The sequence below is a fragment of the Lethenteron reissneri genome, chromosome 26 (genome assembly GCF_015708825.2).
Source record: "Lethenteron reissneri isolate LAM-NWPU_2019-01 chromosome 26, ASM1570882v1, whole genome shotgun sequence".
NCBI classification, from domain to species: Eukaryota; Metazoa; Chordata; class Hyperoartia; order Petromyzontiformes; family Petromyzontidae; genus Lethenteron; species Lethenteron reissneri.
In genome coordinates this window covers 13,620,878-13,646,826 of record NC_083804.1, presented here as the reverse complement: position 1 = coordinate 13,646,826, position 25,949 = coordinate 13,620,878, and the positions used below count along the sequence as shown (strand labels likewise).

Below are 25,949 nucleotides of genomic sequence, written 5' to 3'. Positions count from 1 at the left end.
GAGTGAGGGGGGGGTGAGGGGTGAGGGGGGTGGAGTGAGGGGGGGGTGAGGGGTGAGGGGGGGTGGAGTGAGGGGGGTGGAGTGAGGGGGGGGGTGAGGGGGGTGGAGTGAGGTGGGAGTGAGGTGGGGGTGAGGTGGGGGTGAGGGGGTGAGGTGGGGTGAGGGGGTGGGTGGGGGGTGGGGGGTGAGGGTGGGGGTGAGGGGTGGGGGTGAGGGGGGGGAAGTTCGTGAGCGGCGGATCCCGCGGCGGTCGCTGCAGCGCTCCGAGTTTCGCGTCTCTCCTCTCCGCGTCTCGCCCGCTGGTCTTGAGCCGCGCCGACCTCGTCGTGTGCCGTCCGGGAAGCAACTTCTCTCTCAGTCTCTCCTCTCCTCTCTCTCCCGCTGTTGTTGTCGTCTCTGTTGTTGTTGCAGCGACGACGGCGGCGGCGTATCGAGTTGCGTAATTCGCAAGCCGTCGACGTTGCCTCCATCTTCACGCAACACCGTGAGCCAACAGGTACCTGCCTGCCTCTGCTGTGTGGCGCCGGCTACTTCGACAGCCTTTGTGGTTCAACGCGTCCACGGAGTTCGGGCGTGTTGTTGTTGTTGTTGTTTACTCGACCATACTTCACCTCGCGAGCGAGTAGCTTTGGTCAAGAACATTCATAGTTGTACTGTAGTTGTGTTCCCACGTGCTATCCCCACCCCACCCCCCCAATCGTCTCCTTCACCAACCCGCACTGACCGTCGTGGTGAAGTATGGTCAAACTAAAATCACCGGCGTGGTTGGGTGGGGCTCCCATCCAGCAGTGGATTAACCAACAACAACAACTTCTTCTTAAAGTTGATCGCGAGCTTCTTGGCACGAGGCTTTTGTGCGCTATTCAGAGCGCGTTTCGCTGTAAGTAATTTGATTATTTGGTTTAATCAGATCTTGCGATGTTCGTAATCTCGGGAAAAAACCCCGATGCTATTGCCGTGTCGGGTTAGGTAGCGCGTTAAAGGGTTTAGTGGTGTGACTTGTGTGTGGAAAATGAGTCACGAACACGAACGCGCAACGATATGCCTCGTGTTTATTTATTTATTATATATCATAGCACCTTTTTATAGCGCACCTTTGCTCGAGGTCTACCACGTCAGTCGTCAACGAATCGTCAAACACGACGTAACAAAGATAAAGATCCCCCATATAACCTTAACAGTCTGTAGGGGCAAGTGCTGTTAGCGAGCACCTATGAAGACACGACATAACACACACACACACGTACGCCGCAGGTCAACGCGAATAGTTTTTCGGGCCTGGGTATTCATCCAGCAGTGGAGTTCCACGTGGAAGCACCACAGGACCGTATGTAAATCTTCACGGTGCACGTTACTAACGCGCGAAATGTGCATAACCGGTAACCGCTAATGCACATTTTTTTTCCACGCATTGAGGAATTCCCCAGCAGGTGAACATACAAGTTTGAACTTTTTTCGACTCAAGATACGAAATGAGCTTCCGTTATGAACCACACATTTGTGTGTGTGTGTGTTTGCGCGTTACTGTACACTTAAACCATCCGTCAACATATCCCACTGCGCCGTGTATTATGCACTCGGGTTCCACTCGAAATTTCACTTTGTTATCTTTCAGCCTCAAAGCCTCCTTATTTTACCTGTCAGCCTCGAGAATCCACCGCGAGTTGACGGACAGCAACCTCCGTGTGTAACCGGTTTAACAATTCACGACATCATGGGACCTCCTCTGCCAGTAGCAAAATATGATAATAGGTTTATCCCCTTTTTTCTGGCCACAAAACAGGTGTTAAGATGTTAAAACACCAAACTGAAACCTTTCACAAGGAATCATGTCTGCATGAACCACCATGATTGTGGTCAGAACGCAAACCAATAAATACTTTGATAATATATGCATTGTCCTTCAAAACTGATTGGTCCACACCAGAGACAGCTTTCTTTTGAGCCTCGTCTCAAACGGTGTTAGACCAGAGGACGCCAAAAGGCAATGTATAGGTCGTAGTGCAGTATAGGCACGGGGGCACTGGAAACTTTGCCAAATGATCCTTATGGCGGTACCCCGGGATACCAAATAATACTAAATGGTCGAGGCAATTCAATTTTTTATTTCTGGGACACTATTTTTTTCCAGGGGTGTACTTAACTCCGCGACTGGGGTACCAATCAATCCGACATCAGTGCTACTCCGCGATGTGGAAAACGCAGCGAGGATGATTGTGCTGAAAGCCTGAACGCTCGTACGCACCGTAGTCGTGCATCGTGTACAGTTCGTCGAGATGAGTCGATTGCCACATCGCCGACCATCAACAGACTAAAAGTGACTGCATCACGGACATTATGCGAGAGCTGGGGTACTATGGTACCCTGAGGCACCGCCATAAGGTTCATGTGCTGCCCGATAATATTATTGAGCGTCACCCTAATTTACAGAACACATGGAGCTCGAGGCACCGTAGTGAGGAAACGTTCCTCGTTAATAAATACATTCATGAAATGTCCGTTTCCAACAGCATATCCTCGTGGCTTTGTCATTCAAGAATCAAGGTGATGGTTTGTTATTTGCCGGGGGGCTTTGTCTCGTGACCTGGGTGACCTTTTCGAGTGGGACAGCAGCACATCGGTTGGGCCCCAGCTGTGGCGCTTGGTGGTCAGAGCTCTTGTTGGTTCCCAGGGGCTTTGGCCCCACGAAGGAGCTTCCATGGGCACTTTGAACGGCTGGAGGAGCGAGCGAGGCCGAGCTTTTCCCCAACGGTTTGACTTCGTGCAGATTTCAAGGACTTCCAGCAGGGCGGGCGTCCTTATCTTTGGTCACAGGTTCTGTGATAAACTCTCTCAATCGTCGTTTCATCTTCCTGGTTTACCAGCGTGGCCCACGCCTTTCCTATTCCGCTCTCAGGATGTTGTGTTCGGTTTTTTTTTGTTGCGTCAGATGTCAGATATTTTTTTAATGAAATCTATTGACGTTTTGAGGTTTTCCTCCAGCTTCTACAAATGGGGGCTTCGGTTTCTTTTTTTCGTAGCCTGGCCAAGTGTGGGCCTTGCGAGAGTTCAAACTCAACGACTGTTATGAGCGGTCTTCAGTCGTCCAATGTGCCCCACCGCATGCCGCACTTGCCTCGAATTATTTGCGGGGCAATTCGCGGCTTCCCCATTGTTGGTCCTTTTGGAGAGGAAGCGTGAAGTCGTCGTCCGGTTGTAGTCCGTTTACCATCGGGCTGGGTGAAATGTGCCCAGCTGTCTGTGGTCATATTAATAAGCAATGTTTCTTGAGCCCCCCCCCCCCGCCCCCATTGTGTGCGTGTGGTGGCGATTGAAGTCACCTGCCCACGTGTGTGGTAGCCACGTGAGTGGCTCCTGGCAGAAGTGATGATGTTCAATTTAGTATTTGGGTGGACCAGACGTCTTGTCACCCCCCAATTAATGTACCCCCTCACTTTTTTGTTCCATTTGCATATTAATTTCTGTTTTAAATAAACCTTACTTAAAAAATGTAGGTTACGAGAGATTTAAATGGAGGTCACAAGACATCTGGACCAGCCTGAACATTGATGACCGTTAACGTGACCATCTGTCACGGTTACACCGTCGGTGCGTCATCGCCGGTGGACTTGAGGGTCTTGGCCCGTGTTTAGGGTGGTGGATGGGCGCCACGAGGGTGGTGCTGTGTGGCCGTTCAGTTTCGTGACTTTGCCATCCTAACCCTCCTCCCCCCTGCTCAAGCTTTCTATTTGGCCGGGAAGCCAAATCATTGACGTCTTGAGTTCACTCGAATACCTCTTTCGAGCAATTCATGGCCCCCTAGCAGGGGTTCTATTTTTATTTCGGCTTTTAGCACTCTACTGGGGTCATATCTGGATTCAAATTAACGACGTCCATTTCACGTCGATGATGGTATTGCGTTTCACGGAACACGAGACCCAGTGACAGGACACAAAGCAGCCACCACCACCATCACAATGCAGGTCACAAACAAGGCCTCTCTTCTTCTTGGTTCTTTCGGTAAAGTCACGTAGAAGGGAAGTAATAAAATAATAAAAATAAAACATAATAAAATAATTCTCACAAGCAGCCGTCCTCAGCACGGCTGCAGCCGTCCCCAGGACGGCTGCTTGCGTTGTGGCCGAAACGTCGTGAGAATTATTTTATTTTTATTATTTTATTACTTCCCTTCTACGTGACTTTACCAAAAGAACCAAGAAGATGGATCCCTGCAGTCACGAAAGCTTTCGAAAGGCACCTCTTGTTTTCTCGCACTGCTCCACCCTGGAATTCCCGCCTATCGTCTGTGTCGGTTCAAGCAAACGAGTTACCCCTCATCCGTTACAACTTAAGGCAGTGCTGTCTGATGCTGGCCAATTGGCGTTTTGGGCCTGTTCTCGGCAACCGTGATATAAACACTCTACTGTAGTGTACAATCACACACGCACAACAAGCATTAGGAGACTGTTTGGGCAAGAGCTGTTGGCAAAGTAGCACCTTTGAAGGCCGGCACGGCACCAGGGAGTGGGTGGCCAGCACCACGCCCGTCTCCTTACTGGCGACGTTTGCACATCGCACCAGGTACTCATTTTAAAACGGAATCGACCTAGAGGAGGTCCGGGATCGGTTCAGATATCCGTCACTTGGCGTTGGTCGCCGTGAGCATGAATCGAACTCGGGTAGCCGGGTTCGTAGCGCAGCGTGCCAACCACCGCACCACCGCTCCCTACAAACAACAACAAACACACATAATTGGGTTTTTACCCTTTTATCTGGCAACAAAACTGACACCATTTTTACAAGGAGTCATGTTTGTATAGACCACAATACCTGCAGTCGAAATGCAAACAAGAAAACAATGATCCTATTTTGCTTACTGGCAAAAAGGAGGTTCCAATGATGGAACAAACACACAGCCTGCGACGTTTCAGCAAGTAGCCCTTGGGTAAAAAAGAGCATATTGCCCGAAACGTCGACTAGTACATATGGTTAAGCCATGTTTGTTTGTTGAAGTACTGAGTTAGCCTGATAACTTTAATCTAATTTGTCTTATGGTTGTTATTGTTAGACTTGCATCCCACTGGGATGTTTGCACAGCGTTGATATACGGTGCTTTTTTGCGGAAGATTTTCCTGGTTTTTCCTGGATGTTTCTGCTGCGCGTTGTCACGCTAAGATGTTCTTTGTTCATGTTTTTGTTTGTTGCGGTTGCACCCGAGTCAAGAGCCGCATGGCTCACAGGGCTATACCTAATAAATGAAACTAAACTAAAACTTTAAAAAAACTAAATTACGTATTTTTCATTCGCGTTCAGTTTTGTCTCATTGTACTTGTGCATCACTGCCAGTGCAGATTAATAATAAATTGTTTAAAAATCTGAGCACACACAGCCGTGCTGTTTAGTAGAGTCCCAGAGTCCACGCGTGGGCCATGTACGTCATTGTATTATGTAAGAAGCTCGATTGTATGGCGACAACTCGTAGTCATTTGTGGGGGGTGGGGGGTCAACTTGAGCTAAATTATTGCAAGGCAACGCTACCACACCCAGGGACTGGCCCGACAACTTTAGTCGTGATGCGTTTGTGGTTGGGCATTTGGGGGGGGGGGGGGTGGCATTTGTATAGTCAAATTCACCTGGGGAGAAAAGGGTAACTCTTCAGTTAAGATGTCGGAGAATCGTGGGCCGCCAACGCACGACATTTAGAATACAACGGGAAATGAGAGCCTCTCTTCCTCTCTGTGTGCGGGGAAGCGGTGGTGTAGCGGTTACTGCAATGCGCTACGAATCCAGTGACTTAGCGTTCGATTTCCGCTCATGGCCAACAGCAGTGATGATTATCTGAACCGGTCATGGCCCTCCCCTAGGTCGACTCGGCCTCAAATGAGTACCTGGTGCGGTGTGTAAACCTCGCCACTGGGGAGACAAAGGCGGTCGGGCGTGGTGCTGACCACCAACCCCCTCGTGTGCCGTGCCGGCCTTCACAGGTGCTCCTAACAGCACTTGCCCCAAAAGTCTTGTGAAGATTATACGTGGGATCTTTGTCTTTGTATCTCTTGCTTGTAGTGGGGAGTCATAGCGTAGTTGAGTTGATTCTCGCTCGCGGGTAAATCGCTCCTCTTCATGGCACAAGTAGTAGTAAGTAGGTTTGCCACCATTTTATCGGTTTTAGCGTCATACTTTTCCGGGAACGAGTTAATTAATATCTGATGCCATATTTTTATTCAGCGGTCATCAAAACTTCCAGGTATTAAATTCTGTAGTCCGAGGATATAACATGAAAAAAACACTTCTTCCCAGCAATCTTGGGAGACAACCATCTTTAATTTTCGTTTCGGGAATTAGTAAACCTGATTTCAATTTCGGATTTGGCATCCGTGAAACCCCACGGATGCAACCTTTCATAGACCCAGGGTCACATGATAACGTTCTAAACAATTGACCCGCAACATTGGGGCGGGTAAACATTTCTAAATAAACATTTTCTCTTTTGCCAAAACTCATCATTCTGGCCCTTTTAGAACGTGCCATACTATTCTGTACTCTGGTATGGTATGGGTGCATAAAAAAAACCCATAAGTGCTTTGTATTGCAATTGGTATGTGCTACTTCTGGTCACTGACCTCTGTTAAAAATACATGTTTATATTCGACAAAATATTTGCTATGCCTCGGTATGTTGGAGCGCTGAGGAGCAAGCGGCAGATCTGGCTCTGCCAGCTTCCAGTTGGAGGAGGGGGGGGATACTGTCCCTACATTGTGTCAACAAAGACAGAAATGGGATGACTTGTGGCTTAGTGAGCCTTTCCATTCAGTACACAAAAGGTGCGGTCTTCCACTTACAGAGGAATCTCGCTGTCGAAACAAAGTGGCCCAGGGAAGTTTTTGAGAGACGGGTTTTTCGCTATTCTTAGGTTTTTTCGGTAAAGTCACGTAGGTAAAACATTTAAATTAATAAAAGTAAAATAAAACAAATTAAAAAAATTCACGACGTTTTGGAGGCAACACAAGCCTCTGTCTTCAGGTGGAACCGTCACAGCCACGACAGCTGTATAAAGTAAATGAGAGATTGCAAGAGCTACCACTCCGTATATATAATGGTTGGAGAGGGGGGAAGGGCCAAGTACGGCACACTTTTTATTATTTTTCGCTGTGTTGCTCGTGTTCTCCAATGTGACGCTAATTCATATTTCGGTTTACGCGTCGTATGATTTTTTGCGTTGTATGAGGATCCGTATCTTTCAAGGGTGTAGTAATGGCAGTTCGACAGCATTGACTCTAGCAAGCCTGACTCTGCTGACAGGTCCAGAGATTTGCTTTTCGTGAACCAACGCTGCGGACATTATGCACTCCCAGAAGCCCATGGGGCCCGATGGGGTTTGTGTAAAAATATATTTATAATATACGTTTATACTTAATGATGTGGAGAGACATATTTATGAAAAAGACCTATTGCCCGCTTCTTGTTTGGATGCTTGTGTGCTCCTCCACGATGCTCACGAGTGCTTCGCGTTGTGCAGAACTTGACCGAGTGTTGCCTCGTCGTGTGCGTGTGTGCATGTGGGAGTTTTGTCCAAGGTATCCAGGGTTTCCTCCCACATATTGCCAAACACCCATGAATGGAATCGGCTCAATGTTACAATGCACCCTCCTAAACAGTCTTGAGTCTCGGTCAGCCTTGCCTGGATAATTAAGGGGAATTATTATTCGTCTCCAGGGCACTCTATATTGCTGAAAGTTAATCAGATCTGAAGACATCCAGGAGGTGTCTTTTAGGGGTGGCTCATAATGGCTATGTCGGAGAGCTGAGTCAGCACCTTTTGAGGATACCTAGGTTCAAATCCTGGATTGCCCACACACAGTAACCCCCCCCCTCCCATCAAGTTTCTATGTGCATTATGTGACAGCCTAGGCACGTGGAAGCACATGGGGGCCACTTTAGGCCAGGTTGGGACCGTGCGTGGGGACCACTTGAAGATTTTTGCAACTCAGGTGTGGTCTTGTAGAACCAGGTGTGATGAATCGGGACAGTGTAGGACCATGTGGGACGAGGTTGAGCTGTGCGGACCCATTATCAAGCTGACGCCTATTATGGGATAAGATTTGAAAAAACATAAAAAATTAAATTCATAGACAAGTCACAAACACACTTGCTGTACTGCCTTATCTTGGCTCAATTGCCTTCATCACCCAGCGGGTTGGGGGAGTTTCGCAGCACATGACGATATCTGAGTGACCTATTTGCTAACCCCTGCTGCTGTTTGTTTTCTAAACAGAGCGCACATACCTCGTCTGTTATTGAGCAGCAAGTATGAATCTGCCTCCTCCAGACCAGTTCGGAAATGACTTCAACAAGGCTCCAGGTGAGTTTCACCCCCTCCACCCCCAATCCTCCGCCCCCCCCCCCTCCCACTGGCCCCACCTGGAGTTGTCCGGTCTCTCGTGCCACGTGCAGGTGGGTAGAAGGGAAATGTTAGAATCAAAATCTTGATTTATCCTTGAGAAATCCAATGAGTTATGAAGCTTTTTTTTCACAGATGTAAAGTAAACCAAGTTCTAGATTGTTTTGTTATACTTTCATCTGTAATGCTCAGAGGAAATGCGTTGCGGGTTTGCGTACAGTGTTGCTTTTTGCGTTCAACGGGATCTCACGGTTTTTATGGAGTGCTCTTACCAATAACATCCTGGAACCTGGCAGGGTTTGCTTAACAAGCCTGACTGCTGATGATACCCAGAAAATTGGAAACCTGCTGCTGCATGATATTGGTCTGGAAATACAATAAATAGGCTGGTGGACTAAAACATATTTTATTCATTTATTTAACCGTGGAAAGACACAATGGAATTGTGCTCACATAGGCTTTCATCTGTGGTCGATATGTCCCGATAGCCGTGCGTCCCACGCTATTCAACGTGTGAGCTTTGTGGCTTCGTTATTGATTTAAAATGGAATTTAAAGCAACATTCAAATGCGTCTGTTGAACTAAAGGGCAGCAAAACCGCAGTGATGTCACCGCAGTGCTATGGCGGCATGCTGACAGTCATGGTGGAATTAATCTTAGCTGGCAACCTTCAGCCCAAGGTGGAAATTCCACATTCTGATGTTTTTTTTAAAAATTCCTTTTTGAGGATGGCCCTACTTAACCCAAGAAAGCCTCACGAAGTCTCACAAACAATAAAAAAAATGGTCCTGCCAACTTTTCACAGTAGGGGTGGGGAGTGCGATGGTTGCGGTGTACAATTACGATTCAAAAGTTTTCCAGTAACCTTTTTCAAATATGACAAACCTGGACGCCGACACCAGCGCACAATGTCCTCACTTTTGCAAATAACTTCGGAATCTTTGGCGTCCACTTTAAAGCAGATGGCCCGAAATTTGTATTGTTAATAGGCCCCCCGGCAGTATTAAATCAGGGCGGCCTCCGGAATTCGAAATACCAACTGGTGCAACAATCGGTGAACACACTTTGCACATGACAACAAGTTGACTTCCCACAGAGCGAGCGGCCTTGACCTTATCATAAACATCGAAGGGATGATGATTACGATGATAATTCAACTCGCCCTGCGACCCGGATTGCGAGTGAACTTTCCTACCTGCCCTGCTGTAGAATGCAATGTCTATCGTGTGATGGGCAAAGCAACTTAAATGCGCTTGAGAGCTAAGGTTTAATTACAGGCGGCTGCTGCTGCTGCCTGGATACGAACCCACGATCTCAGTTGTGCCGGCTCGGCGATTTGATCTCTGAAGCCACCCAGGCCACGGCCACCTCGGTTGGGAAGGTGTTTGTAGAAGTTCCTAAGGCGGTCAAACTGGGCCGTTGAGCAGTTTCCGTTGCGTCCCAGGTGGAGCGCCGATGGGGTGGGAGAATCCGGAGCCGCATGGGTTTGCCCAGCCGCCCGGTTACCTCCTGCCGGGCCCGAGCTGCCCTCAGGCACCGCCACCGCCGTATGACTACCCCAGGCAGCAACTGCCTGGCCACCCGGGCTATCCAGGCCACCCAAGCTACGCGGGACCATTGATGGGGCCCAACCCTGAAGCGGCATACCCACCGGGCCCTCGGGAACCACCAGGAGGTGAGCTGTGTGGCCCGGCCGTTGTTCCCCGCAGTGACGTTTTATTTTATTCGTGAAAGTGATGTATGTGAATAATAACACTAGTCAACACTTTTTCTGGCATAAGGTATTCCAACGATTTTAGGGTAATTTTGGGGTGCTGATTCCAAATCTGGCATCAGTCTTTGTCTATCACATCAGGTTTTTGAGATATCAAATATTGCATTTTCAATAAAAACTGCAGAAGAAAAATATTAAATACATGTGGATATCTACATAAAATGGTATTATACACACACTATCCTAAAAATACAGCACCATGTTTTAACACTAAAGCAGTCCCTGACTCGCAACAACTTGCAATCATAAGTGACAGTTAATTTTGGGTAAAATCAATGAAAATAGGGTTTGCCGATAGCATAAAAATGAGATGTGGTAGAGCAAATTAGTCTAAAACAGCTGCAAAAGTCCAGGCCAGAAAAAATCTTTTTTAGTGTGTTGATCTGTGTGTATAATCATTGGAGTTGGGCACATTTCCCGATATAGGACCACGGAGCTTGTGGTCATTGTTGGTGTTGCTACTGGCTGCTTCGCCGCTCGTGTGTGTGTCGAGAGGTCGCAAACGGGTTTTGATTCCTTACCCGTACCCGGCCGCACCAGGGTCGCAAACGGGTACCCATACCCGTACCCGGCTATGTACGGGTAGCCGGGTATCGGGTAGGGTACGGGTATCGGGTACCCGATTGCGACCTCTGGTGTGTGTGTGGTCTTCTGCATGTGCGCGAGTGGTGGCGAAGCGGTCGTTTTAACGTGCGCTTGCACTGCAGAAGTGGGGCGCGGTAGTGCAGCGCGATAACACCTGCACAACGCAACCCTGATTCGATTCCCACTCGCGATTGCCAACACCAGTGATGATTATCTAAACTGGTCTTGGTCCTCCCCTAGGTCGACTCGGTGTGTAAACATCGCCACAGTAGAGACAAGGGTGGTCGGGCGTGGTGCTGGCCACCCACCCTCCTCATCCCCTGCCTTCATTAGGCGCTCGCAAACAGCATTTTCCCCCAACAGGTGTGTTGAGGCTTTAATTCTTTGTCTTTGCGTGATTTTGTTGCAGCAAACGCCGGGCAGCCGCAGCCGCCCCAGTCGATGCAGCCGCAGGGCTACTTGATGGTGCCCAACGTGACGGTGGTGCAGCAGCCCCTGCGCACGCCAGACCCCGTGGCCGTCACGTGCCCGTCGTGCCAACAGCCGGTGGTCACCAAGACGAGCACCTACCCGGGCTTGCTCGCCTGGCTCATCGTGGGCGGGTTGTTCCTCGCCGGCCTGGTGCTGCTGATGTGAGTCGTCACGCGTCACCTCTGTGTGTGTGTGTGTGTGTGCGCGCGTGCCTGTGTATGCGACGCTCACACACATCTTGCGGAACGCCAGGTGGTTAAAACACAGCGGGGGGAGCATCTGCTAGTCAGCTCAGGCAGTCAACCCGTGGCACCTGGGTCCGTCCCGTGACCTCCTGCCAGCGAGCCTTCGACGGCGAGTCTCCGTGTGAAACAAAATCAAATATTGGGACCCCTCCTGACCCCCTGAGCTGATGATCTAGTCAGAGGCGTAGCTAGGGGGGGGCAGGGGGGTACATATGTCCCCGGGCGCCAAGGTAAAGGGGCGCCAAAATGAGGCTTACAACGTTACGTTATAACTTATTGCGGCGGGCGCGGCAGCCTGAAATTACTGCACAAATCTACACCTCAACCTAAAAGTTTATATATCCCGCCACACACAGCCTACATGTCATGTAATTACATTTTGGTATGTGATTAAACGGGGGGGGGGGGGGGGGGCGCGACAATTTTATAGTTCGTCCCCGGGCGCAAAATATTCTAGCTACGCCACTGGATCTAGTTACGCCACGAGCGGGACTCGAACGCGTGCCGCAGGGTTCATAGCGCGCTGACCACGGCGCCACGGCTCTCCACTTCACTTGGCACATGCGTGCTGATTGCTCCCTCTGCTGGCTCATAGAAGGTACTGTGGGTTTCTCCCATAATGCTGAGCAATCTGAGGATGTGCACGGTCATGTTGTCATAGTTATCGGTGGGAATTGAGTAATTAAATCAGACCGTATGTATATAAATAAATAATGGGTCGAGTGGTGATGCGGTGGTTAGCACATTGCTATCAGTGTCAGATTCCCGGCCATGGCTAACATCAGTGACAGGAAATATCATAGCTCAGGCATTTTATAACAAATATCACGACACAACATTCACACAAAATGAAAATTTTTATACCATACAAATTGTATTGCATTCGTGCGATATTCTTGAACTTGCCGAGCAGTGGCACGGTTTGTTTTTAATCTGCCCTTGGCCTGCCCTCCCTATATCCACCACCTTTCTCGCCCACCACCCACTCCCTCACCCACCCCCTCCCTCAACAACCCACCACTCGCCCACTCACTCTCCCACCCACCCACTCTCCCACCTACCCACTCGCCCACCCACCCACTCCCTCACCAACCCACTCTCCCACCCACCCACTCGCCCACCAATCCCTCCCACTCCCTCACCAATCCACCCACTCCCTCAATAACCCACCACTCGCCCACCCACTCTCCCACCCACCCACTCTCCCACCTACCCACTCGCGCCCAACCACCCACTCCCTCACCAACCCACTCTCCCACCCACCCACTCACTCACCCACCCACCCTCCCACTCTCTCACCAACCCACCCACTCCCCCAATAACCGACCACTTGCCCACCCACTCGCCCACCCACCCACTCTCCCACCCACCCACTCGCCAACCCACCACTCGCCCACCCACCACCCGCCCACCCACCCACTCACCCACCTCCCTCTCCGCCACCTTTCTCGCCTTAACTTCTGCCTCCTCTCCCCACCACCAGACCGCTGCTCTTCTGCTTCGTCCCGCTGTGCGTCCCCTCCTGCCACGACGTCCGCCACCGGTGCCCCAACTGCAAGGCCAACATCTACACCTACACGCGCATGTGATCGCCGCCGCCGCCGCCTTCCCGCGGAAGGAAACCCGGACGGCGGGTTTAGCCCAAGGCTTGTACGTGTAAAAAAAAGAAAAATCGCACTCTTCGGCACGATTTCTACAGAGAAGCATATCTCACCCTTGAGGGTTGTTGGTTCAAACTGGCGATTTCGCACCGGTGATCGATTCAAACTTCGAATTGCACGCAAACGACGTTTTATCTGTCACTGCAAGCTTCGTGGCTGCACCAGTCAGGTACTCGTGGCATCTTTAAGATCTGCCAATAGCACTGGATTTTTGTGTGCGCTCAGGTGCGCGTGTGTGTGTGAATGTGTGGTCATCTGAAGGCAATTACTATGCTTGTTTATTGCAGGAATGCCTCGCCAAGGCTCATGACTCGTTTACAGGAGGGTCCTACCAAGTTTTTGCAGTAGAGGGCGATGATTGTCATGTATATTTCAACAGAATACTTTGCGGTGTAATTTTTATTTTATTTTTGGTCCATGACACCAGCACACAAATGCAAATGACGTCAAGGCATCTACTCTTGCGAATTACGTCAGCGCATCTTTAACAACGTTCATTATGAAGCAGACAGTGCGTATGTTTGCAATCAAAAAATGCCCGCAGTATAACCAGGCCTAAAAAAGGTGTTTGAAAGTCGGATTAAAATGTTCGTCACTGCTGCTGCTGTATATGTACCTTATGGCGGGACCCCGGGGTCCTATAAGCCTCCGGTTCTCGCATTAACTGTGTTGCGACTTCATTTTATGTCTGTTGAAGGCGAACATATGGCAATCTATTCCTCTCGACGAGCTCTACACGATGCACTAATCAATGTTTCAAAGTTTTGTTTCTCCTGCGCATTCGTCCTCGCTGCGCTTGGATGACATGGCAACAGAATGATCCGCGCCAGGCGGGTCGCGGCGTTTATGTGCGCGGTGGGACGGAGTCGCCAAAAATAAATTAATTAATTACGATTTTGACTTTCGTTTATTCGGGACCCCGGGGTCCCGCCATAAGGTTCATATGGTGATCACTTCGTAATGTGATGTCACTTCCGGCAACCGTGCATCATTGTGATGTCATATCCTGTTGCGGTGCTTTCCCATGACACGGCTTTCTGAAGGAATGTGGGTGACCAGAGGGGGAGGGGGGTGGTCGAGCAGGATATGACATCACAGCCATCGGTGATTGGCCAGTCCTCTGTATCGCCACGCGGTCGCTAGAAAACGGCAGCATGTGACGCTGCACAGCAGCAGTGAGGGAATGGCCTCGGTGACGTTCTGCTTCAAACATTGCTGCGATTGTGTGAACCTTACGTGGTCAGCACGCGAGCCACCAGAACCGATTCACACAATTAAAAACGTTCCATTTACCGCTGGCGACTGCCTAGCCGAAGACCTCTTTGCAGGGAATTGTTTACCGCGGGGTACCGTCGCCTGTAAAAGCAGGCGATGAAGTCGGTCCACTACGATGTCCATTAGCTCGTGGTTGCGTGAGTGTGTGACACAAAGCACCTGTGTGACGTCTGAACATTTGTTTTTTTTCCACAGTTGCACGTGAAAAAGGTCACAATGTGTTTTTATTGTTGCACAGCCATGCTGAATAATGTGGGTACGCATGCGGTTTTGATGGCGTGCCAGCCTTCCTTTTTTATATTTATCAACCACGAGTTTCTTTTTAAAGGTGATTCTTCGCACACACACAGGTTTCTCCCTCGCTCTACGCGGGTTCGGTTTGCGCGATTTCGCGCTGCTTAATGCGGCTAACCGATCTATACCCAAAATTCGCAATAGCACGCGGTTTGAATTAACTCGCACGCGGCTATGCGGTCGGACGTGGGGGGCTACATTGTTTGTGTACTGCGTGCACTGCACGGCAGGCAGCTGTCCCGCACACAGATAGACACACACATATATATACAGAGAAACAACATTGTGTGTTCACTGTGTGTGCTACCCGTGCTCTTTCGCTTGACGTGTCTCTGCGACAGCTGCCGCCGCAGATCGAGGAGAAACCTGTGTTGTTGTCGAGGTGTTTTTTGGGGAGGGGGGGGGGGGAATTTCTGATGCCTCCGCCGCCTGGTGATATAATCAAAATGTAGTTTGCCTAATGCGTCGGAAGTGTTCAACGATATACATGGCAGCGTGAACACAGTTATACGGAGGTTAGCCTTCCAAGTCTGAATGGACTGATGGGGGTAGGGGGGTAAGTGCTTTTTGAGGCCAGCACCACGCCTTCACGATTCTCGATGTTTATACACAACAGGCATTCATTTTAGACCGGTTAAACCCACATGAGATCTATATTAAAATCAGTTGCCAAAATGATACTGGTAGAGGGGGAGAGAGAGGTGGAGGGCGGTGACATGGTGGAGCCTAAGCTGCTTACTGTTGCAGATTACAGAGGTTTGCGGTTCAATCCCCTGGCCACCCTGGTTAATACTGCATTTGTATCGACCATATCGCAGTGGACATTAAAAGGTCCCGTGACGTTCTCAGAAAGATGGTACGGCCATGCAAGCGCCACGGGTCAAAAATCGGCCAAATTTGAATGGTTCAATAATCAATATTTGGAATGACCAATCGTAACATCGCCCTCCACTGACAAGACTCGTGCCCGCTTGCAGGCCAGTGCTGCGTCGCGACCGGCTTCACAGGGACAGCCGTGAATCGGGGCGTCCCCTCGGCTAAAAGACGATAACGGCAGCTGCGTATAGCGACGCTCGATTTGAGATGTGATGCGAGGCGCTCCGAGATGAAGGGGAATTCCAGCGCCCAGTCACTGCAAATCCTTATTCCTCCGTGTTGTGCGCGACAATTGAACCACACTGGGGGGGGGGGGGGGGTGCGTCAGAGTGCAGTTGGACACATTTACTGCTGCTCGCATGTTTCACAACATATGAAAAACACGTAATAAAGTTTAGTTTTTTCTCTTTCCGACAGTGGCGTTTGTTTGTCCGGACGATCTAGAATCGCACGTGAACTGTGGGACACGCGTGGCTGCGTTGTGGGGAGTCTGTGAAAGGGAGGCAACGTCTCTTCTTGTACCCTGCGTGCATCTGCGCCGATTTCTTTTTCAATCTCCCCTTTAAGTCTCACACTTCGTCCCCCCTCCAACTGAACCGGCTTCCCGTTTACTCCACGACCGCTGCATTTTAAAATGCCCTAACTATAGTCTTTAAAATCTCTTCGTGTGTTCTTGCGCCCCCCCCCCCCACCTCATCTCGCCTCTCTCATTTCCTTCCATGCCTCCCCCCCTCCTCCTCCTCTCGTCCTCTTCGTTCCCAATCCTCTCTCTGGCTCTCTGTGTCCCTAATTCTACCTGTGCCCAGTCCCGTTTATGGGCCCACTCCCTTCTTGCAACCGCTCCATTTGAATAAACTTCCCCTGCACATTAAGCAGCCCCTCACCCCCGTTAACCTCCTCTGATAAATCCTCGCCTCTATTTCCCATTCTCTTCCTCTTCCCTCCCCTTGCCACTCCGCTCATCCCCCTCCCTCGCTCCCTCCCCTTTCACGGTCCCCAAGTACCCTACAACGCTGTCACTCATTCCTCAATCCTTGTACGCCCCCTGTCCACTGCATACACTGTCACCTACCCTCAAGTCGACCCCAGTCGCCTCGCTGCCCGTGCTGTCACATGTCTCTCGCCTCCACCCGTCCGCTGCAACCCTGTGGGAAGTCCTGCACATCGAGGACAACAGTCGCCTTGCCATTCATCAGGACCTCGCTCACGTCCCCTTGCTATCGATGGAAGTCGCGCAAACCCTTTTGGGCCCCTACGGTTGAAGTCGCGCAAACCCTTTTGGGCCCCTACGCTTGAAGTCACGCAAACCCTTTTGGACCCCCGTGCGCTTCCCCTTCAACAATGAAGGTTTAACCCCTGACGAAGCTTCGAGAGCTGAAATTGAGTTCAAAAGAACTCGCATTCCTATTTGTCATTGTTTATTAATTCCAGGACATCTGCCCCCCTTGAGCCTTTAGAGGCCCAAATATAATGTGTACATATCTTGAACTTCTTTCGCACCGTACGTAGCCAATCGTGCTAATCGGAGGTGCTGGCGGGGGGGGGGGACAACATACTAAACCACAAAAGGCAGTTCTAAAAGGAAGGCGTTATCGATTTAAATGACAAAAATGTGCTTCGTTTGCTTGTGTCTGGTGCCGCCAGCAACTGATTCATAGAGTCCTTGTGGTCATCTCGGTGCTAAGCGATCGTTTACCACAACGCTTGCTCAACACAAAAACGAAAGCAGTCAACTTCAGTCTCTCCACAAAGAAAGAAAGAAAGACAATCAGGTGCAGTGGGCCGGGTGATTCAAGGGTCAGAGCGCTTGGCCAGCACTAACTGAACCGGTTTCCCAAGTGTCGTGAGTTGATGGTCTCGGCTCAGGTCACCAACGACCAAAATAAATTACTATAAAGTCCATTGGTTTATTTTGTTACGTTATTTGGAGAAACAAAATCCAGCTTTTAGAATTAAAATTATTTAAGTTTGAGTGCCATGCGCTAAACCATATCTGCAGCAGGGCGGCGTAGGGAGAGAAAAAAACACGCCAGCAACACGCATATAGAGGGAATGAGGTCACTTGAAGTAATCCCAGAAGTAGTTCTGTGAAATCAGCTTCCGCGGGTCGTTCTCTCTGGGACAGTCCCAAGTGGGCACTTTTGTCCCATGACATGATTCGAATAGCACAACCGATAGTGAATTGAGAGAAATACACGTTTAAAAAAAAAAGGGATTTGGTCTGTGGGTCTGCTGGGCCAGACGCGTTTCAACTCCCTGCAGTTCGCTCCTGTCCACCACCGCGGTCATCATCGCAGCAGCAGCGGCAGGGGTGACTTTTGGTTGGCCATCGAACACCACATCGCGTACTTTCAGGTGTGCTTTTGTGGCCGTCTGGAACGCTCTTCCTTCCGATATTTGGAAGCCACCTGGAGCTACGCACTTTGAAATCGCCTAGATTGAACACTCATTTCTTTAGAACTGCTTTTTGTGTTGAATTTGTCGTCTTTCCCCCACACCTCCGATTAGTATGGTTGGCTGTGTACGGTGCGAAAGAAGTTCAACATACATACGTCAAGCCATGGACTCCTACACTATTTCGTGACTTACGGACATTGCAAAGAATACAAATCTTTACTCTTTGATTCACACTAAGACAAACAGTCCTGTTTGTCTTGATGTGTGTCTCGCTCGGTGTGTCTTTGTGTGTGTCTCTCTCTGCATGTGTGTCTGCCTATGCTGTTCCTGTGTCTATGTTTTATCATTCATTCTTACCTGATGATGGTTGCTTGTGTTGCAAACCAAACGTCGTATTCTATTATTATTTTATTTTCTACGTGACTTTACCGAAAGAGCCAAAGAGTAATTCATACAGTCACGCAAGCTTCGAATCAGAATCTTTATTTATCCTGGAGAAATCCGATGAGCTATGAAGCTCTTTTTCACAGGATATCCAGTAGGGGGTGGGTCATAAAGAGTTTGTTTTATCGTGCACGCGGCTACTAGGATACCCATGCACCTCCCGCAAGTAACACAAAAACAAAATCAACCGCCTGTGTAGTCACGTTTGAGTGACGTGCCTATATTTACCAAAGCGGCCGTATCCTGCCCTCCAACGAACAGGGCCCGAAAAGCTCTTCAATGTGTTGTGCGTGAGAGACCCATGAGCAAATTTACACAGCGCACCTTAGGGAGGGTCTTTCCCAGTCGTATATAGCAACCAGACGACGCCGTACACCGCCGTTGCCCGGTGCTCGCGATCCCATTGGCACGGTCGGACTACGTACGGCGCCAAAGAAATTCAACGTAAATCGCGCCGTGGACTAAATAAAAAAAAACACAACTACCACGCGCCGTCTCAAAGCGGAGAGAGGTGAACTCGCGTCAAACACTCGCCCGACCCGCGTCCTGGGGAATTTGCGTTGCGGTCCGGCCTCTTTGGTGATCCATCCCATCCCATAAACGTCCGTCAGCACCTCGGTGAGCAAGGTAGGCCACCGCGCGTCCACGTTTGTGCTCCTTCGCCCCCGGGTTTGTCCTGAGCGTTTTAGCATCTCTTCCCTTGAGCTTTGGCCGCGCGCTACTGCGGGAAACTCGTCGACGGAATTTGATCTCCACCGCATCTTCAGCAGTTGATGGAACGTTACGGTCACTGTTTTTTTTGTTCATCGAATCATCATTTACACGGATGTTCGAATACGTGTGTGTTATGATGAATAAACAAGGCGGACGAGAGCAGATCGGAGTCGGGAGCGCTCCTGAAAAAAAAACTATAATTAGTAAAAAACTATTAATGTGCCGAACGAAGTAGTTTTTTTTTATTAGCTTCGACATACGGACCAGAAACGTGGACATTGACGAAGATGATGGAACAACAGTTGAACAAGAGCACGGAGGTGCTCAGGACAGACACGTTAACAGAAAGTAATGGTCGCTAGGAGGTGGAGTCTATAACGACATTGGCGACAGCCAAAGTAGAGAATACATGCCCGAGAGGACGTCCATCCACCGTGCAGATGGAGTGCTGCGAATCAGCTCGTGTGCTGGAGCCTCATGGATTGTGGCATCGCAGTTGAATATATCATGGGCGGCGATGATGGTGATATGTTGCCCGTGGCACCATACATCTTGCGGGATTACGGTCATGAGGGCGTGAATTTTCGTGGGCTAAGCACCAGGCGTGGACATTTTTATCGCCGATTCGTCGACGAAAAGCCTCGTTAAACTTGGGCGCTTCAGTCGAAGGGGCCCTGTCGATTCCAGTCTCTCCGCCCCGCCGAGGAGGAGGGAGGAGGGGGAGGAAAGCGTAAAACTCGACCGTGAAGACCACGGAGCCTTTTCACAGGCGCCGGCGACGATGGCACACGTCACGGTGGGCACGCTCATTACGAGAGACGATGGAGAGAGGAACGGCTTTTTTTAAATGGAAAACTCACTTTTTAGAACTTGCCATTTTTACGTTTAGTTTGTGTGTACTTCTCCCCGCGCACATCCAATTCGCACGGCTGTACTACGTACGGTGCGAAAGAAGTTAAACGTTCGTCCGACCACGTCGCCGTCTTCTGTGCGACAGTTTGCAGGTGCCGCATTCAACGTGGTCGGGTTTAAACCTGGTCTGTACTCACCTATACAACAGCAACAAAAAGGCACTGCACGATGTAGCAGGTGTCACGGACAGAGCTCAGTTTCCCACTCGAGTGAGTTTTGTCTGACCTTGTTTCTTATAAAGTCTACGTGCTCCCGTTGCAATGAATGAGCTCATCGAGAGAACCTCGTGGGCGTCCGCATGCGACCACGGGTAGAACATGCACGAGTGGCGTAATGGTGTAAGAGTCGGCTCACCGGGATTTGTAATTCATAGGTCGCCCTTCAACTAGTTTAATTCGATCTCTCGGCAGTTAAAACGACGGCTAACCGGGTAGAACGACCACGGTTAAAGTCGATCAGCAGTCGTTTTTGGATCGCTGCCGTTTCCAAACTATTTTTTAAATTATAACCAATTAAGACACACCCATATTCTTTGGCTCTTTCGGTAAAGTCACGTAGATAGGTTCATCATGACGACCGCTTGAGTTACGATCGAAACGTCCTAGTTTCTTTCCTTATTTTGTTATTTTCTTTGAACCTATCTACGTGACTTTACCAAAAGACCCAACGAATATGAATCCCTGCAGTCACGAAAGCTTTAAGTCAAGACCCACCCAGTTATTAGCTCTTTTTATCAGAAGCGACCCGGCCACAAATAGGTCAACGAAGTGGCTTTTAACGTGGACATTTACAGCAGAAATTAAATTTAAAAAACGCGTGTTTATGAATGTGGGGGGGGAGGTAAAATTGTCGGACCCGGACAAAAATCCACGCCATCACGGGGCAGAAAGAGAGAGGCACGCAAACTCCAAATATACAGCAGGTGTCAGGGTCGGGACCGACCGAATCCACGACCTCCTGCATACCAGGCGAGGGGAGATAACATCTCATCACCGTGAAGCCTAACCTTCCCCCCCCTCACCCCCTCGTGGTGCGTGCAGTCAGAGACAGCGATGGCGTCACCAAACCCACAGCCCAACCACGGAGACCCCTCCAATTCCAGCGCCCCCTACCCAACGCACGTGCATCACATGGAGCAGCCACCCTCGTACCCGGGCCACGCGTGGGGAGGGCCCAACCCAGCCATGGCGCACCCGCCGGGCGCTGCGGCACCACCACCTCCAGCAGGATGGGGTGGTGGTGGTGGTGAGTCGTTGCGAGCTGCAGAGGTCCTGGAGAAATCCCACCCGGGCCATGCGGAGAGGGTGGTGGCACCATGCAATGCCCATCTCACAGAACCACGCCTACAAAACTATAAAGGAAACACATTTTTTGTTATTTTAACAAACTTATGAAGCTAAACTATTTTTTTAAATATTATTTGGGTCTTTCGGTAAAGCCACGTAGATAGAAAAATAAAAATATTACGACTTTTCGATCGCAACACAAGCAATCGTCATCGGGTGAAAAATATAGGGGGAGAGCTGCTGAGGCAGAATATTTTAGTTTTTCCAATTTTTTTCCTGCCTCAACAGCTCTTCCGCTATATTTGTTTCACCTGATGACGATTGCTTGTGTTGCGATCGAAACGTGATATTTTATTTTCTATCTACGTGGCTTTACCGAAAGACCCAAAGAATATGAATTCCTGCAGTCACGAAAGCTCTAAGTCAAGATGTAAACTATTTTTTATTTTATTTTACCAGGTAAGGCTCACTCAGCTACATAGATATTTTTCAGAAGCGGCCTGGCTAGCAAAAATTATAGCTCAAGGAAGTGGCTTATTACGGGGGAAATTCCTAGCAGCCAAATACTCGAAACGCGCGTTGATTCTTAATGTGGAGGTAAAAACCAGAGGACCCGGATACAAATCCACGCGGCCATGGGGAGAACACGCAAACTCAAACTACACAGGCGTCGGGATCGAACGCATGCCCTCCTGCATACCGGGCGAGGTAGGTAACGCCTCGTCACCGTGGCGCGCAAACTCCTGGTAAGCCATGAATGGTTACCACTCATTCAAGCTCTAAGGGGCCGTCCATAAATGACGTCACGCACCTGGGGGGGGGGGGTGTCAGACATTTGTGACGATGTGTGACAAAAAGGAGGGGGGGGGGGTGAGAAATGTGACGTTTCATCAAAATGCGCAACTTTAAATGAATATAGGCAACACGTTCTACTTAATTAAATCGACTTTTTAGTAAATGTTTTCTCCTACAACATCAGAGTGCAGCGCCACATTAAATACACACTACAATGACAATAGTTTAAAGCGATTTGAAGCATGTTTTATCTTGGGGGTGGGGGGCAGAGCTTTGTGACGTCATATTTTAACTGGAGCGGCAGCCTAATATTGCAAATCGGGTACTGCTATTGCTGTGGTAGCCGCACTTTGCGAAGACGGAGCGCCCCCCATACAGCGTTAGAAGTTTGAGACCGTGAGCGTAACGAGGTGACGTGGGCAGAGAGAAGCCGCGATGTGCAATAGCCTAGGTGCGAGCGTGCGATGATAATGTCGTCACCACGCCACTTGGCTGATGATAATGTCGTCACCACGCCACTTGGCTGATGATAATGTCGTCACCACGCCACTTGGCTGATGATAATGTCGTCACTACGCCACTGAGCTGATGATAATGTCGTCACTACGCCACTGAGCTGATGATTATGTCGTCACCACGCCACTGAGCTGATGATGTTGTCGTCACTACGCCACTGAGCTGATGATGATGTCGTCACCACGCCACTTGGCTGATGATAATGTCGTCACTACGCCACTTAGCTGATGATGATGTCGTCACCACGCCACTTGGCTGATGATAATGTCGTCACTACGCCACTTGGCTGATGATGATGTCCTCACTACGCCACTGAGCTGCACGTTCGGGCAACGCCACCCACCCCTGCTCCCTCCCCCGCCCCAGGCCCCCGGGCCCGCCCTTGCTACTACGCCGTTAGCGAGTGACACGTGCACCGGTGCTGCCCGTTCCCTGTCGTGGTGCAGCGCCGACGACGATGACGTACCCGATGCAGACGTTCGTGACCCAGCCGCAGGCGTTCACGCAAGTGCCCGTGATGGTGCAGCAGCAGCAGCAGCCGCTTCGCTCGCCAGACCCCGTGCGCATCACCTGTCCGTACTGTCACGACGAGGTGACCACCAAGACGAAGAGGCGCGCCGGTTCCTACGCCTGGTCCGCCGTGGGCATCATTTTTCTGACCGGCTGGTTTTTTATTCTGTGAGTCTGCGTTGTGTCTGTGTGTCTCATCTCAGTCAATCAACCCATGGCACCTGGGTCTGATCCGTGACCTCCTCCTGCAAAAAACCTGGCACAGCAGTCAACCCATGGCACCTGGGTCTGTCCCGTGACCTCCTCCTGCACCTAACCTGGCACAGCAGTTAACCCATGGCACCTGGGTCTGATCCGTGACCTCCTACTGCACCAAACCTGGCACAGCAGTCAACCCATGGCACCCGGGTCTGACCCGTGACCTCCTCCTGCACAAAACCTGGCACAGCAGTCAACCCATGGCACCTGGGTCTGTCCCGTGACCTCCGCCTGCACCTAGCCTGGCACAGCAGTCAACCCATGGCACCTGGGTCTGTCCCGTGATCTCCTCCTGCACCTAGTCTGGCACAGCAGTCAACCCATGGCACCTGCTGGGTCTGTCCCGTGACTGGCTCCCAGCAGAAAGAGCTTTCGACACTTCACATGTGGCCTTAAAGTGCACCGAGCCTGGCATGAACGCCGTGGCGACTTCACCGCCACTTAGTGGCAATTGTTGCCGGAGCGGTGGTTGAGCAGTTAGCAGTTAGCGTGCTGACCCCGTGCCCCCGACTGGACACGTGTGAAAAATATCTTTATTGCTCGTCGGATTCATGCAGTAAAAATCAAAATTCGAATTCTGATGCTCTGCCCTCTCCCCACGCCGCATCTCGCCAGGCCGTGGCTTTTTTGCTGGATCCCGCTGTGCATCCCCTCCTTCCAAGATGTTCACCACAAGTGTCCCAAATGCAAGAAGCACCTCTACACCCACTCGCCTATGTGATCGCGGCGGCCGCCTTCACGCGAGCCCACGGATTCAAGTCGGCCGAGTGTTGTGGGGAGCAAGGAGAGCCTTCTCTACCGCCCCCCACCCACCCCACAACCGCCCCGTAAAATTTCAATTTAAATCTTTCGTGACTGAAGGGATTCATCTTCTTGGTTCTTTCGGTGAAGTCACGTAGAAGGGAAATAATAAAATAATACAAGTAATTTTTTAAAATCATGTTTTCTTATTCTTATTTTCTTATTTCCCTTCTACGTGACTTTACCGAAAGAACCAAGAAGAACCGCCCCGTACTTAATTCGTGTTTTTGATGATTTACCTTCGAAGAAAGATCTGGCCATGTCTCGCACCCCCAGAGAGGGCGTCCCCAGGGGGTGCGCAACACCCCAGCTTAAGAACCACTGGATTAGATCGTGTTCACTACACTCACAGATCGCGTGTTATCACGACACACGGACAGAATTAAACGTGCCTTGTGCTCCCACGTGTGAAGTGATGGTTGATCTTTTACTCCAATCGGTCGGGTTGTAGCCACGCAGCCAGTGGCGGATTTCGTCGCATTTGGGGGCTCTAAAAGCCACAATATGTTTGATGTTATCCCCCTTATCGAGGCAATACGTGAAATCCTTGTGAGATCTAGCCAAGATATATACGTTTTAGACAACAGATGTAATATAGTAAGGGGCCGTCCATACATGACGTCACACACCTAGGGTGGGGGGGGGGGGATCAGACATTTGTGACGATGTGTGACGAGGGGGTTTGAGAAATGTAACGTCACATCAAAATGCGCAACTTTAAATAAATATAAACAATGTAATTGTTATAATAACACAAATTTTGATACATTTTCATTATTAACTATTTGATTATTTTAATTTACTAAGGTCACCTTTTATTTATTCCATGAAGGAGCATTTTGCTTCTCCATGGGAGAATGGAGAAGCATACATTTAGATTTTTTTTTAATGATTGTTATTAAACATTTTGATTCTAATGATTCTACCAGGGCTTTTCATTCTGTGGAATGAATATGTGATTGTTATAATTGTACTCTTCATTTTTATTCGTTCTACTACAAAGTTGAAAGTATTTTTTATAGTTATAATTACTTTTAATATTTTATAATTATAAGATAATCTCAATATAATATTCTGAACATCTGCAGTTTTAGTTAGACGTTGAATACTTTCAAGTTAATTTTATGCAAAATTTCTGCTTTTCGACGCCTCTTTTTGAATAAATGTTTTCTCCTACAACATCAGAGTGCAGCGCCACGTTAAATACGCACTACAATGACAATAGTTTAAAGTGATTTGAAGCATATTTTCAAAATGGAAATATAACTTTTTGTGACGCCGTGTGACGAGGGGGGGAGGGGGGGTCAAATATCGGCCAAAATCGCGTGACGTCATTTATGGACGGCCCCAAAGGTTAACGAGATGAAAGGGGAAGTGCTTCCGATTAGCGCGGTTGGCTACATACGGTTGCGGACGAAGTTCAACATAGTACGCAGACAATGTGAGAGACTCATTTGCTTTGCTGTGTTAACTATAACCTGCTTCAGCTTATTCAGAGTTTATACTTCACCGCGCTGGTCAGGTTAGTTGACCATGCTTCACCACGCCGGTCAGGTTATTTGACCATACTTCACCTCGCTGGTCAATGCGGGTTGGGAAAGGGGGGGAGGAGCATACTTGCGTAAGCATACAAGTGTAGTGACACAGCGCCGACTGTTGTACAGCAGCGTCAACTGCAGGTGGACACGACTTAGCGCACACGCCGTTGAGCACATACACGGTGCGTGTGCCGGCAGGACGGAGGAACTGGGGCAAGGG

The 25,949-nt window shown here is 49.7% G+C and overlaps 2 protein-coding genes across 3 annotated transcripts; both read left to right on the top strand.

Moving 5' to 3' along the window:
• Positions 1 to 219: 219 nt before the first annotated feature.
• LOC133348066 (lipopolysaccharide-induced tumor necrosis factor-alpha factor homolog) lies at positions 220 to 14,478 on the top strand. Its single transcript, XM_061560908.1, has 5 exons — positions 220 to 496; positions 8,252 to 8,338; positions 9,822 to 10,052; positions 11,146 to 11,368; positions 12,936 to 14,478. Exons 2-5 carry the CDS (start codon positions 8,287 to 8,289, stop codon positions 13,039 to 13,041), a joined length of 612 nt encoding a protein of 203 aa, XP_061416892.1. The 5' UTR covers positions 220 to 496; positions 8,252 to 8,286; the 3' UTR covers positions 13,042 to 14,478.
• Positions 14,479 to 18,678: 4,200 nt separating this feature from the next.
• LOC133348068 (lipopolysaccharide-induced tumor necrosis factor-alpha factor homolog) lies at positions 18,679 to 24,595 on the top strand. 2 transcript variants are annotated; one of them, XM_061560911.1, is made up of 4 exons: positions 18,679 to 19,017; positions 21,066 to 21,270; positions 23,069 to 23,300; positions 24,006 to 24,595. In XM_061560911.1, the coding sequence occupies exons 2-4, from the start codon at positions 21,078 to 21,080 to the stop codon at positions 24,109 to 24,111; spliced, it is 531 nt and encodes a 176-aa protein (XP_061416895.1). In that variant the 5' UTR covers positions 18,679 to 19,017; positions 21,066 to 21,077; the 3' UTR covers positions 24,112 to 24,595. The 2 variants fall into 2 exon arrangements, with proteins under 2 accessions (XP_061416895.1, XP_061416894.1); XM_061560910.1 differs by having other exon boundaries at positions 18,683 to 19,026.
• The last annotated feature ends 1,354 nt before the right edge of the window (positions 24,596 to 25,949 follow it).